Source organism: Gossypium hirsutum, chromosome A06 (assembly GCF_007990345.1).
Source record: "Gossypium hirsutum isolate 1008001.06 chromosome A06, Gossypium_hirsutum_v2.1, whole genome shotgun sequence".
In the NCBI taxonomy this organism is placed as follows: Eukaryota; Viridiplantae; Streptophyta; class Magnoliopsida; order Malvales; family Malvaceae; genus Gossypium; species Gossypium hirsutum.
In genome coordinates, this window is record NC_053429.1 from 9,395,205 (window position 1) to 9,410,787 (window position 15,583).

The 15,583-nt window shown below is 28.2% G+C and overlaps 1 protein-coding gene and 1 long non-coding RNA gene across 2 annotated transcripts; both read right to left on the reverse strand.

Annotated features, from left to right (window-relative positions):
* Window positions 1-3,805: 3,805 nt before the first annotated feature.
* LOC107963255 (60S ribosomal protein L44-like) lies at window positions 3,806-4,446 on the reverse strand (the record flags this gene model as incomplete). Its single annotated transcript, XM_016899818.2, has 3 exons — window positions 3,806-3,961; window positions 4,049-4,123; window positions 4,402-4,446. Coding segments are annotated over 3 exons (180 nt in total), but the record flags the coding sequence as incomplete, so codon positions are not given.
* Window positions 4,447-4,465: 19 nt separating this feature from the next.
* LOC107963532 (uncharacterized) lies at window positions 4,466-5,552 on the reverse strand. The gene is made up of 3 exons (XR_001701964.2): window positions 5,389-5,552; window positions 5,189-5,255; window positions 4,466-4,499 (listed from the first exon to the last, which is right to left on the reverse strand). It is a non-coding gene; the product is annotated as an uncharacterized lncRNA (long non-coding RNA).
* Between the last annotated feature and the right edge of the window lie 10,031 nt (window positions 5,553-15,583).

Consider the following 15,583-nt stretch of genomic DNA (forward strand, 5'->3'; position numbering starts at 1 on the left):
CAAGTTTTAAATACAACAATTAAATATCAGTACATGATAGAGGCCGAAAACTAGTTATGATTAAATTATGGAAGTAGCAGTAAAGCTTTCAAAGATGTGATCAAAATGTTTTAAAGCATATGGCAAGTTTTTAGGATAAGGTTTGTTAAAATATTAAAGTTTACTGTATTCACATATCAAAATTAGATTTAGGCGTTTATTCTCTATAAAAAAAATGTGCATGTATTTAATAAGTTGGACCTCGTGTTTAAAGGAAATGAAATCATTCTTTTTTTCTTTTTCTTTTTTTTTATTTGGGTTGAATTGAGATATGATATATATATATATATAATTTTTGTACACGTTAAATTAGTATGGGTATTATTGTTGATGTAAGAGGATGTAAATTCGAGTGTGTTGAAACGTATTATCCTCCTATTTATAGAGTAGGAAGAGATTATAAATAGTTCTAAACATTCAGATATAATTAGAAAATTTAATAATATTATCACATGATTAATAATAATATATAGGGTGTTTTTTTAAAAAGAAATCTAAGCTTAGAAAATGAAATATGAACCAAATGCAAACAAAATGGGTATTTATCAATGGAAATTTCTGACTTGAACAAAACAAGGAAATGAAAACGACATCGTGTACCCAAAAATGATGCCAATCAACGCGACGGAGTTATGTATAGGATTGGGCTTTTCCCTAAATAGGAGGAAACCATTTTTATTTTATTTTTTCAATTAATTATTCTTATAATTCTAGAAGGGCGTATTTTACACGCATTGTGCGCCTGAATCAACCTTTTTAGAACGAATAAAGACTCCTTATTTTTATTTTTGGAACAAGTAATGATATTTGAATCGGATCAAATAGATAAGTTAGAATGAGAATTGACCATGATACTAATTTTGAGAATGATTTTAAATTGATAAGATTGGGAGCTTGATTGAATCCGCAAAAAAAACAACCAAAGGAATTAATAATTTAATCAATTTTTTTTATTTTAGTGATATTTTAATTGACCAATTCGAACATTGTTCCAATTCTAAAACATTGGAGAAAAGGGTTAAAAAAATTAAAATCATATGCCAACATTTTTTGTTCTGATTATTTAACTCCAAATTTTTTTTATTTAGTTATTAATGTTATCAACATTTGATATTTTGGTTTTTTCCTCCTTTAAATCATTAACAAAATGTTCACATTGTCTTTCCTTATTCTCATAGTAACAAATTTAGCCCTCTAATATTTACAAAATCTATCAGTTTGACCCTAATTTTAAAAAATTAATATATTTAGCGCTTAATTTTACATTCTATCAATTTAGTCTATATTCTAAAAAATTTTAAAAAGAATAGATAAAAAAATTCAAAAAATACTTTAAAAATAGAAATTAGTAAAACAATTTTTTTTATAAAAATACATAAAATTTTACAAAAGTCAAAAAAAAATTAATCATCTTCTTTTGATTTTTTTTATAAAGTACATGGAAATAAGTAATTTTCATTGTCCTCTTCTTTTGTCATATTTATTCTGACAAAAATTCATTATCATCTTTTATTTCTTCTAAGGGTAAGTTTGGATGGACGGTGAGTTTACTTGCGGTTAATGCAAAATGTAATGGCATTAAATACTATAACGATATTATAGCGTAAGATAAAAAGTAAACTAAACACACCACACTTAATTACCCATCCAAACCCACCTTAAAAGAATATCAAAGCACTTTGGCTAACCCCATTCAACGCCATAATCTAAACGTAAAACTATCAACACCATTTTCACCTATCGCTATCCTCAATCCATCTTAATCTTCACCCATCAAAATCACCGATTATAAATCCAAATTTGGGCAAATACACTAAGCAAAAGCAAAACAATCCAATTACAATCAAGGGTTAATACTTATTGAAAAGTATTTAGTTAACATTTAAATTTTTCTCCACTTAATTGATACTTAAATTTGTTTGTCATACATTTTGGTATTTTTACATTAGTACCGTTAGTTAATGTTGACATGATACTGACAACCAATCACATAAAGATACGCGATAAATATAAATAAAAAATTTAAAAAATCTTTAAAAACATATAAATTAATAAAAAATATATTTTTTTATTTTAAAATATATTTTAAAAATTTTATTTATTTTTATTGAAAAATGAAGTTTTTAGTAATATTCCATTTTTAAAAGGTTTTAAATTTTTTTTATCTTTTTCGAATTTTTAAACAAAGACTAAATTGATAAAATGTGTACAGTTGTGGGTTAAATTTGTTATTTTTTAAAATTAGAATAAAATTGATATAATTTATAAATATCAGAGAACTAAATTTGTTATTATACCAATAAAAAAGACCACATCAAAATTCTGCTAATGATTTAACAAAAGGGTGACGAAATATGGAATGTCGATAACGATAGTAATTAAATTAAAAAATTTGGAGTTAGGTAAAAAGACACTGATAATTGGATGGCTATGGGTTTTGTTTGCCCATATATTTATAAGTACATAATTGAGATATATTTATATCTATATATATAATATGTATGAAAAATATTTAGAAATATTGAAAAACCCGAAATAATATATCAAAACATATTAATATTGGTATATATGAATACCATAATAAAAATGAGTTGTCTATCGATACGGTATTCACAACCTTGCACGTTTGGTTCGCTGTATTGGATTAGAGGTGTATTGGATTAGAGGTGTAATGGAATAGAGGTGTAATAGCAAATCAACTGTTTGGTTGAATGTAATGGAATAGAGGCGTAATAGTAATCTTGTGTTTGGTTGAATGGAATAGAGGTGTAATAGCATAATGGAAAAAACTAAAATGACTAGAATACCCTTAGCATAAATTTATTTTGGTAAATGATTATTGTTATTGTTATTTAAATTTTAATAAGATTATTATTATTAATAATAAATAATTTAATCATATTTAAACATAATTATTATTAAATATATTAAATATATTATAATTAAAATATATAATTTAATAAAATTCTTAATAATTAATATTCTTATATGAATTTTCTCAAATCATAATATATGATACTATAAAAGATAATTTGAAATGATTAATATTAAATATATTTTAATTAAAATATATGATTTAATAAAATTTAAAATAATTATAACTAATAAATTATCTTATATGAATTTGTATAATTTAAAATAATTATTATTACATATAATTTAATAATAATATATAATTTCATAAAATTATTGATAATAATTTTTCTTATATGAATTTATACAATTTAAAATAATTAATATTAAATATAATTTAATAATGATATATAATTTCATAAAATTCTTAATAATAAAATGTTCTTATATGAATTTACTAAAATCAAAATATAACTTGAGAATTATATTCTGCATAAACATAATTAACTTATATTAAGAAAATGTTAGATGAAAATGAAATTCTACATCATAATCCATATGTTATATAGTTTTACAACATCAAAAAGTTTGAACATCGATTTTACTTAATTAAACCAAAAAAAAACTTTAATGAGAAAAAAATTCCAAAAAGATCTAACTCTGCAAAAAGAAATAAAATATCCAACTGTTTTACTTAACTAATCAGATTGCTTTGCGTTGAGATCTTATTTATCTTTCAATTTCCAGAGCTAAAATGGATCAAGAGTGCTGAATTGAATTCCTCGTTCATGAAAAGTATAGCAGAGATTACTGAAGTTACCAAAAACAAATAAATTAAAATACAGTATTTAAAACAAATGGCGACAATAGATCAAACGATGCCATTACCTATTAAGTGCTTAAAGAACACCATATCCCTCAGAAAACAATACATTAGAAAAACTAGAATTCCATAATGTCTTAAAAAGTTCCCAACAACATGACATGACATGAAATGAATAAACACCATTTAGAAAAGAGATGTTCCCTTCCCTTTCTTGTCGCCACCAATTTCAAAATGCTTGCACCTCTGCAACAACACAAGACACAAACACCAACACATTAGCTCATCAAGCAAACACATTGGTCAACAAAGGGTTTTTCTCAATGCACAAACCTTGATTAGATGCTGGGATACATGCTTGCAACCCTGGCATTGCAGCCTCAGCACAATCTTCTTGGTGGTCTTGGCCTATTCAAACCATACAATGCCATTAATATTATATAACATGCTAGGAGTCTTGAGAAATAGCAATGATCAGAATGACAAAATGAGTTAACACTTCTTACTAACTAGTACCAGAAGGTGCAGCATAAGATATTAGATCCTCTCTCGGTGTATCGAGAAATAGCAATAACTAAACATCCTTTACTAACTAGTATTAGAAGATTCAGCATAAGAATTCTAGATATTTTGGTTATATAACTAAACACCAAGCAAGATACAAAAGACAAGTGAAGAGGAATTACCTTCTTGTGGAACACTAGTTTGGTCTGACCACCATAACTTGATTTTTTTAAGCAAATTTCTACCGCATTTTTAATGCCAATTTGATGTTCTTAACCAACTGCCATTAAACATTTACAAGAAAAAGAGAGAGTCAGCTGTTAATTAATAATAACCAATTAAATAATCATGCAGAGCTTAGTTACGCAATATTTATTGCGTCATTAGGGAATATATTGACCTAAGCAAACCTTGTATTCATCAAGCTAAGGCAGAAGATATCTATGCATTAATTTCAACCCCCATAGTGTGGCATTGAAAGGGTTCTGAGCATGTTAACAAACTGATTTGATTATTGATGCAAGAACGAAAATGATAAGAATCGGGTTGAAAAACAGGTAGTATAATCCATGAACAAGCAACAGAATATGAATCCCATGCTGCGAAATGTAATAAGACCATGTTTTTGCATGGGATAAGCAAACCAGATAGCATACATAAACCTTAAGACATAACATTGCAAAAAAGGATAATCATCTAGGCCTATTGAGCAGAGGTTTGATTCTACAAGAATGAACATGGTGCAACTTTACGACAAAAACTTGATTGCGATTTCAAGCTGCATATAAAGCAAGCAAAGAAGTAGAATTGGGTTCTAACTGACCATAGTGCAGTGTCATAGTGAACATATAGAAAGCTTCATAGCTTCCAACTTCATCCGGGTTCGAAAATTAACAGCCTATTGAAAAAAACATGCCTAATATGCCACAAAAGTGAGAACCCTATAGGCCTAGACTAAGGTTATGCAACTGGTAGTAGAGGCGCAGGCGGCGGTGCTGGAAGTTCAAATCTGTGAAAGTGATGAAATTTTTGGGTCCTGATAAAATAAAGAGCAAAAACATATGAGAAGATGGAGCTAAGGGCAAAAATCAGTTTTAAGTTTACCTCTACAATCAATGGAAGGGAAACGTTAGAGAGGATGAAGCTTGATGAGGGTAGAAAAAGATTACCTCCCTTCCCGCTACTGTTTCTCAGTCGCTGCAAGAAGCGGAAGAATGGTGAAGCCCTTTGACTGTCAGCGTACCTTTGGCTGGAAGAAGATGAAGGCGAATCGATTTGGCTGGAAGAAGATGTGAAAACATGAAGGTGAATCGATTTGGCTTGATTTGCGGATATGAAATCGACGAGAAATTTTTGGGGAGAAGAAGGCAGGCTATTTTGGTCTCAAAATTAAAGAACAAAACGGTGAATAGCTATTACAAACTAAAAGTCAGGAATACCTATTACAGCTGCTGAGGGAATAGGCAAGGAATAGCAAAACCTCCGATTTGGTAAACGGTGAACCAAACGGCATATTGGGTGGGGCCACCGAATCGGGGTGTAATGGATTAGCCATTACACCCAACCAAACATGGTATTAAAATTTAAAACTTAAAAGATGAAATAATATTGTGATTATTAAATTATTGTGTTTTATAAAATTAATTTTCTTTAAAAATTAAGTTAAATTGTATATAAATTATTATTCAATTTCTATTTAGAAAGAATGTTAAAAGGGAAGAGTAATAGAAAACAACCTACTATAATACTTATAATTAAAGATGAAAATGATAGTGATACTGATAAGTTTGTGAGATAAATTTCAATTTATTTATTTATTTTGAAACTAGGTTATGGATTGCATGAAGCTGTCAATCATGCAAGTAACGTAAAATAAAATAAAAATAAAAATAAAGGGTTTAGGCCTGCCAAATAATTAAGACGGGGAGGGAGATGAGGACCCTTCACCCAATGTGGATGGCAGCCTCGTAGCCAACACCATGTACCTTTACCAATTTTTTTTTTTTGAAATACACTACTCAAAATTTAATTATATTTATAGGTGATTAGGATTTTTTAATAAAAGTATATAAAGCATGTAATTGTTTTATATAAAATGTGAATTTAGAGTAGTGTAGATGAGTTCATTTAGTTTTGATTAATTAAAAAAGTTAGATTTTAAATTAGTTTATAAATTTATTCACTTGTGACGTTTATAATGTGATATACCTTAAATCTGAGTGCATGATAGATTATGTATGCGCGATTCTTATACTTTGATGTAAGTAAAAACTTGAGTTCAAATAGATAAGGAACTAAAAACTGATGCATTGGTATACGACTTTTGTAGTATATAACATTATTCACAATAGTGGAATTCATACTGCAATAAATGGGTGAATGGTATCCTCTCATTGGCATTATTTACTAGTTTGTTTTTTAGTGGTTTCGAGACAACAAATCGGATAAGTGAGTTCGTAAATATTATTATTTAATATTTACAAGCCAAATATAGCATTATATTGACTTTTGATTTGATAATTTTTGGTAAGTGAATGAAAATATAAGTACAAGTGGATTTTGAAAAATGAGGTTTCGGGACCTCATTTCTATAAACTTATTTATAATGTGATATACCTTAAACCTGAGTGCATGATAGATTATGTATGTGCGATTCTTATACTTTGATGTAAGTAAAAACTTGAGTTCAAATAGATAAGGAACTAAAAACTGATGCATTGGTATACGACTTTTGTAGTATATAACATTATTCACAATAGTGGAATTCATACTACAATAAATGGGTGAATGGTATCCTCTCATTGGCATTATTTACTAGTTTATTTTTTAGTGGTTTCGAGACAACAAATTGGATAAGTGAGTTCGTAAATATTATTATTTAATATTTATAAGCCAAATATAGCATTATATTGACTTTTGATTTGATAATTTTTGGTAAGTGAATGAAAATATAAGTACAAGTGGATTTTGAAAAATGAGGTTTCGGGACCTCATTTCTATAAACTTAGCCCGTAAATATTTTTATTAAATATTTACAGAGTTACTATATAGGTATATTGAAGTTCAATCTGGAAATTTTAGTGATTCGATAGTTAATTAAAAAAAGACTAAATTGTAAAAGTTACAAAAGTTAATCGCTATTTCCTTATTAGATAGTGGGATTGTTTTTAAGTATTTTATATGTTAAAAATATATTTAATTAAAATTAACATGTTTTATAATAAAACAAAAGTGAAAGAAAACCATTTTACTATTTTATCATCTTCCCCATTTCTCCTTCCACCAAAATTGAAATGGAATGAAACACCATTTCTCCTTCCACCAAAATTGAAATGGAATGAAACACCATAGCTAAAGCTTGGCTCGACCATTGATATTTTCTTGCATGGTAAGTCATTTTTCACCCATTTTTCGTAAATTTTATATTTTTGAGATCATTGCAATTAGGTTCAGTTAATCCGTATCTTCGTTTTCAAAACTGTTAAAGTTTAATAAAATTACCATTGATTATTTTTGGATGTTCTTGATATTAAATGGAAGATTTTGAAGCTTGGAAATGTTTTAGGACTATTTTGTTAAGTGTTTTTGGTTAGTTTTAAATTTAAGGACTGAATTGATAAAATAATAAATTTAGCATGAAATTATTGTGAAATTTCAACAATTATGGGCTGTATATGTATAATTAAAAATTTGGCTAGTTTGGTTTTGGGTTTAATTGTGATAATTGTAAAAGTTCCGGGTTTAGGACTAAATTGAACAAAAGGTAAAGTTTAGGGTAAAAGTGTAAAATATTGATAAAGGATTATATATGTGAATTTAAGTGTTTTAAAGTATTTTAATTAGTTAATTGGATGAAAATATTATATTTAGATCAATAAACGGGTTAGTTGGTTGATAATTGCGAGAAATAAAAAGTCATTAAGTAGTCGTCGTTGAAGTGTTCGTAGTTATTGTGTTTAGGTAAGTTCATATGGTATTATTTTGTATATTTTAGTGATGGTCACTAAATGAACTATAATTACGACAAAGGCAAACGCACCTATCGAAAAATAGTATAGCTATGGTGAGTAAGGAATATTGTATCCATGAGGACTAAAAGTACTAGTAATTACTATTTTTCTATTATTTAGCCGATAAATTGGAATGATTGTTTTAATCTAAATTTACTAATCTCAATTAACTAAGAACGCGACAGAGAATGAATTAGGAAAATATTTGATGAAAACCAAAGAGAAAGACAATATCCAGGAAAGAATCTACCTAGACTTCACTTATTATTCCGAATTTGAATTAAATAATTTATTCACTTGTGTCTTGATCCGTAGAAATCCCTAAATTATGTTAATATCTCTTTTGAGAGTTAGAACAACTGACTTTAGGTTGATTAATCAAAATCTCTTTCTAACTAAAACCTTTATTATCGCATTAACTCGATCTATGGATTCCCTTATTAGATTTAACCCTAATCCGGTAGATTTATGTCGTCCTATTTCTAGGATTGTATGTAACTTCACTCAATTATACTATATCTACTCTTAAACAGGGACTTTTGCTCCACTGAAATAAGAACATTAAACATGAATTAATATCCCTAAAATATTAAAGCACGAAATAAGCATAAATAATTGAGAACAAGAATTAATTATTTATCATATAATTCAAAAATCAAATAATAAGATTCATCATAGGTTTCATCTTCCCTAGGTATCTAGGGAATTTAGTTCATAATCTAAAAAGAAAACATCTCAAAGTCAGAAAAACTACAAGACATAAAGAAATTCAAATAAGCTTCGAAAGAAGTTAAAAATAGATCTTTAATCTTGAAAGAGATCCGCTTCTGAGTTGGCTTCGATAGTGTTCCTCGAGTAATTTATTCAATCTTCTCTGCGTACTCCCTTAGGTCTTCTTCTAATTGTTATTTATAGACTTTAGAATACTCAAAAAGCTTAAAAATTGGGTTTTTCAGCGTGTTTGGGAAACAGGGTGCGAAATCGACACGGGTTGGCACATGGGCGTGTGGCCAACCCGTGTTGAAATGCTCAAGCCGTGTGGATGCTGAAAATAACTATTTTTGCTTGATTTTGGCTTGTTTTTTGCTCCTTTCGCTCTCTTATGCTCACCTAAGTATAGAAACATGAATTTAAAGGATTAGGAGTATCAAATTCATTAATTTACATAATCATCCAAAATGCATCAAGAATGAGATTAAAAACATGTTACTTTTATGGCTTATCATTTAGTAATGTTATTATTAAAAATTATGTAATTTGATGACATTGGTTATATCTGAAATATTACGATTGAATTGGTGAGAAAATGGATTGAAATGTAAACTATTATACGATTACATGTATCGAGCTCAGATGAAGATAGGATATGATACAATTGGCATGCTAATAGGTTATATTACGCGCTGTACGGGATTGACTTGTGATGAGATGATGATTCTTGACTTGTTATTATCCATCGAATCTACCGGAGTCCAGCATTTGTTACAGACTATCGTGTTATATTTACAATGATTCTGGCATGTTACAGGGGGTAGATGTTAGCCTACGAGCTTGTCACTTGGTGCCCAGGCATGTTTTTGATTGGTTTGGCTCTTTTGAGCTTTTTGGCATGTCTTGGATGGATAACCGCATATATGTATCTATTTATATCATTCATCGGGTAGATTTTTAATGGTTAAATGACTTGCTAATGAATTATATAAATGTTTACATGATTTATAATTATATTGTGACTTGGTATTGAATGATCTTGTATGATTGGTTAGATTATGCAACTCATGTATATAAAACTCACCTGTTGAATGATTGTGGTTGACAGGATTAATGTTTATTAACATTGTGTTAAATGTATAAAATGAAACAAGTATATAAAACAGTTATATGGAATGAGAGATTGATATGAATTATTTAAACGAAATGTAATTTACAAAATGATTTTGTGTTAAATGTGTAATATGAAATGGCTATATGAGACGATTATACGAAATGATTATATAAAATGAATATATGAATTGATTATATGAATTGATTATATGGAAATAGATATACTAAATGATTATATGAATTGGTTATATGGAAATAATTATAAAATGTTTATACGAAATGTTTATATAGATAGATATGTAAAAAGGCACATTTGAAATGAATCCTTGAAATATAAATGTGAAATGTTAAATTAATAGATGTTGAATGAAAGGTATACCTAATATGTTTACTTGTATATGTTTTGTAACATGATAAGGTTATAAGTTTCATATATGTGAACTCACTAACCTTGTGAGACTTGTGATATATATAGGTTAACAACGAACTCATGACCTTGCTTATGCAAATTGTTTAAGTTGCAAACTTTATGGTAAGTTAAATATTAAGTTTAATACGAACTTACTGAGCAAAGATTTGCTTACATCCGTTATGTTTGATTTCTTATAGATCATCAAAAGTTTATGTCGATTGGAAGTTCAAGTCGGAGCTCACACTAAACGTTCAATGACTCAGTATAAATTGTGATTATATTGATCTAGGTTATAAGTGGCATATACTAGGAGTTTAAGTTCACTTGTTATTAGACATGTTGGTTCATGTTTTATTATGTGATGTTGTGGTTGTGTTTATTTGGATCTTTTGGTATTTTGGCCATATGTATATAAGTGGTATGATTCATGCCTTTGAAAGTTTGGTTTTGATTGTGATTTAAAGTTATGAAATGCTTGATAGATACATGTTTTGTGATTTGGAAAATGATGTATGTGAATTGGATTTTAAATGTTTGAATTGTGGTACCAATGAGGGTACATTGGTTAGGCATTTAGGTTGAATGTGAATTGACATAATTTTGGCTTGTTTTGATGTGTTTTGAATAGGTATAATTGGATGGAAATAGTATGGGTTGGAACCTAAGATATGGATGTTGAAATAACTTGGTTCTGAAGTCATTTTAGGTACACACAGCTTAGGACACGGTCTGTGTAACAACTCGTTTTTCAGTGGTGTCGAAAACGATGGTTTTAGGACCACAAAGTCTATGAGTTAGTTCGTATAATTCGTATTTAAATTATACGAGTCAAAAATAGTTTTTATAGTGAATTTTGATTTGAGAAATTTTAACAAACTGAATTAAAAGTTAGTATAAGTGGTTTGGTTCAAAAGTCAAGTGGTAATTGAAAACGAGGTATTAGGCCTCGTTTCCATAATTTAAGGTCGTAAATATTTTTATTAAATATTTATAGAGTCGTATTATATGTGAATTGAAGTATGGTCTGGTAATTTTGACGATTTATTGCTCAATTACCGTAAAAGGATTAAATTATAAAAGAGGTAAATATTAATTGCTGTTGATTTAAAAATAGTAAAGGGACCAAAATGGTAATTAAACCATGGTCAAAAGTCCAAGCTGTAGTGACATGATTAAATCCACTAACTTTTGGGCTATTTGCTTACTTAGTCTTAATTAGTTATGGATTAAATTGAAATTAAGCTTGTTTAGTTAAAATTTAAAATAATTGAAGGACCAATTGTGCAATTAAACCCTCCTTAAATGGCCAAAGGGTAGAAATGGTTTGGAATTTTCTAGTTTTGTAGTTAATTGCTATTAGATCCTTATTAATTAGTAATTAAAGAAAAAAGGACTAAATCATAAAAATTGTAAAAGTCAATCACTATTAGTTTAAAAATTTTAATAGGGGGACTAAAAAGGTATTTAACCCACAATCAAATATGATGAGCGGTGGAATTTGTTTTTAGTGTAAGAATATGTTAATTTTATATTTTAAAGAATAAATAAAATCAGTTAAAAGGAGAAAAAGAAAAAAAAATACAAATGATTACTTATGTTCTTCTTCCCTAAATCGAAGCACCATTTTTAAGACATGGGAGGTTCGGCCAAGTTTAGGCCTATCTATTTGGTGAATAAATTTCGTCCGGTTTTAGCAATTTTTATATTTTTGAACTCGTATTAGCTTAATCTAGTAACTCGGGACTAATTTGTAGTATTATCAAATGTTTTGGATTATATCATTTATGATTTTAGAATATTATTGAAGTTTTATGATATATTATTAAGCTTGGTTGTTAAATAGGACTATTTTGTAAAGTAGTTTTTGTTAATTTCAATGTAAAGGACTAAAATGTGAAAGTGATAAAATTGAAAGGACTTGGTGTGAAATAGTAGCAAATAGGGGCTGTAGGGAGGTATTGAATAATTCGGCTGAAATTAATTGTGGTTAAAAATGGTTAAATTGCAAGTTTTTAACTTAAGGATTAAATTGCTTAAAAGTAAAATATTGGGGGTAATTTCGTAAAAATTTCAAAAAGAACTTAATTGTATAAATGAGTTGATTTTGCCGTTGGAATTATTGAATCGAATGAAATTATTATTTTAGATCAAGAACGAGTGGAAGACCGAGGAAAAGAGAAAATTACCGAATAGTACTTGTACATTTGTCATTGCTGTAATTTAGTCAAGTTAGTCCGTATGTTATTTATACTTTTAATGATTCTTATATTCTATGATAATATATATTTTAAAATGTTATATTGTATAATATTATGACCTTGAAAATGAAAAATGGAATATTGATTATACTGAATGCTTGCTCAAACGAGCATTATCCACTGATTATACTAAATGCTTGCTCAAACGAGCATTATCCACTGGTTATACTGAATGCTTACTCAAATGAGCATTATCTACTGGTTATACTGAATGCTTGCTCAAACGAGTAATATTCACTGATTATACTAAATGCTTGCTCAAACGAGCAGTATCCACTGGTTATATTGAATAAGATTTTCTGTGCCGATGATTGGATACGAGCACTAAAATAATGTTCCGAATATTATTTGTAGACACTAAATTTTTCCCGGCCCATTTCAGTATTTAAAAAACCCCCCCAAAAAAACGAAGTCCAAGTTCAGTCCAGAATTACAAATATAATTTGGCCCGATCGGAATGGCCCATTACTTGAAAAGATTTAAGGTCCATCTACAAGCTTGACTCATATGGAAATATAATCTTCAATGATATGCAATCTTAGATATGATACAATCTTAGATATGATACAATCTTAGATATGATTGCAATCTTAGAAGATATGATTTTGTAATCTTGGAGATTTAATTTGTAGATATCCTTTAATCTTAACCGTTGATGTAATTGATCTGTACCGTTGGATTTGGGGAGGCTCAACTATAAATAGAGGCCTCTCCCTTCATTGTAAAGGGGACTTGAGTTTTGGGAAGCAATAAGAATTCTTGAGAGCATTCACTCAAATTTTTCTCCCTCCTGCGTTCTTACTCTCTCTGGTTTGTTCTTATTTTATTCTTCGTCTATCTTAGTTTTTCAACCTTTTTTAATTTCACCCCTTTTTTATATACTTTTAAACTTATTTTTAATTTATTATATATATTATTTATTATATTATTTATATTTTCAAAATTTGTAAATTATTATTATATATTATATTTTAACTTATATATCTTATATATTTATTTATTTATATTATACATTATTTTAAAAACTTACATTTTTATATTATATACTATAAATTATTTCATTTATTATTATTTTTATATACTATCATATATTATCTATTTTAAAATTCACTATTAAATATTATATTTTTATGTATTATTAAATGTTTATATTATTTGATATAATACAATATCATATTTTTTATTATTTTATCTTAAAATTAAAGTTTATCTATAATATATTATTATCACCCGTTTCTAAATTGTATTTTAATTATATACACAGATATCCAAATTACTCACTTTATTTTATTAAACCTTTTTATATTTTTTATATTATAAATTGTCCATGTATTAAATGCTATTTTCATGATTTTATAAAATGTTGATTGCTTGATAACATATGTTACTATATTATTATTATTATTATTATTATTATTATTATTATATATTATTGTATTTGTTTGTCTTGTTTTGTTTTTATACAATCATACATCATGCATCATTTTCTCGTTTATTAATATGTTTAAATATATGTTGAATTACATGTTTATATATTTTATCTATTCTTCTTTAATATATGTTGTTTTTTTATGTATATTTTACTTATTTAAAATTTGCCATATTTTATATTTCTTATATATATATTAATTAATGTATGACATTTATGTTATTGTTATTATGCTTTTATTTACCTATTTCTATAATATGTTATCTTGTATGTTATGTTTTATTATGTTAATGTGCTCCTTCATGCATCAGTTTTAAAAACGAGACTTCAAAGTTTTCAAAAATAAAAAGGCAATGCTAGGTGTTTGGAAGCTTCGAAAAAGTAGTGCCCTAACTTATTGGGTTGCAACTTTTCTCGTTGAGTTCTAATAGTCAAGTACCCTTCTAATTTTTTTTAAGGTTTTCAAAATACGAGCAACTGTCTTGGAATTTCAAAGCGTTGTGTCCTAACTTATTGGATGTGGCATTTTGTCGTTTCGAGATAGGGATTTCAAAAAGGGGGGCTAACTTAGTGTCAATATTTTGATACGAGTGAATCTCAATTTTCAAAATCAAAATATTCTAAAGAGGATTGCATCTTAAAATTTTTGAATTTCCGACATTAAAGACACTTGATAATCAATTAGGTACCAATTTTTGGGCATTACGAGGGTGCTAACCCTTCCTCGTACGTAACCGGCTCCCGAACCCATTTTCTGATTTCGTAGACAAAAACTAATGATTTTAAAACAAAACATTTTATAAGGTGATCCAATCACACCTAAAAAGATTGGTGGCGACTCCCGTTTTCATTTTTCTTAAAGTCGATTCCCATTTTCCAAAACTCGATTTAAAAATGGTTTCGACAGCTTGGCGACTCCTCTGGGGACTAATAAGAGAGTCAAGCCGTGTAATTGATTATCTCTTGTCTTAATGTCGGAAATTAAAAATTTTAAAATTTAATCTTCTTTGCATTACATGTGTTTGTGTTATTGCATGTGTTGTTATATTCTAATACGCATTGCATTTGCATGACCGTTGTGGTCACACCCTTAAGTGGGAGTGAGAAGCTACGCCTTCGTGAGGTTTTTGCCTCCGTGCAGGATAGTGGATCACTTTCGGGATACATCCGTACCTATGGTTTCGTGAGATTTTTATCTTCGTGTAGCCATAGGGAAATGTGTCCCCCTGAACTGAACTTGATTCAAATGAGCCTATAATGGGTGAGGATCGAGGAATCTGCTGGTTCAGGTACCTTAACTTTAGAACTAAACCACATATAGAAGGACCGTAAGAGCTCAACCTAGATAGAATTATACCGTAATTATTACCCTTGCAGGTTATCTTTGAGTTTATTGTTATCATGTGATACTAACTATCTCCTTTCTTTTGT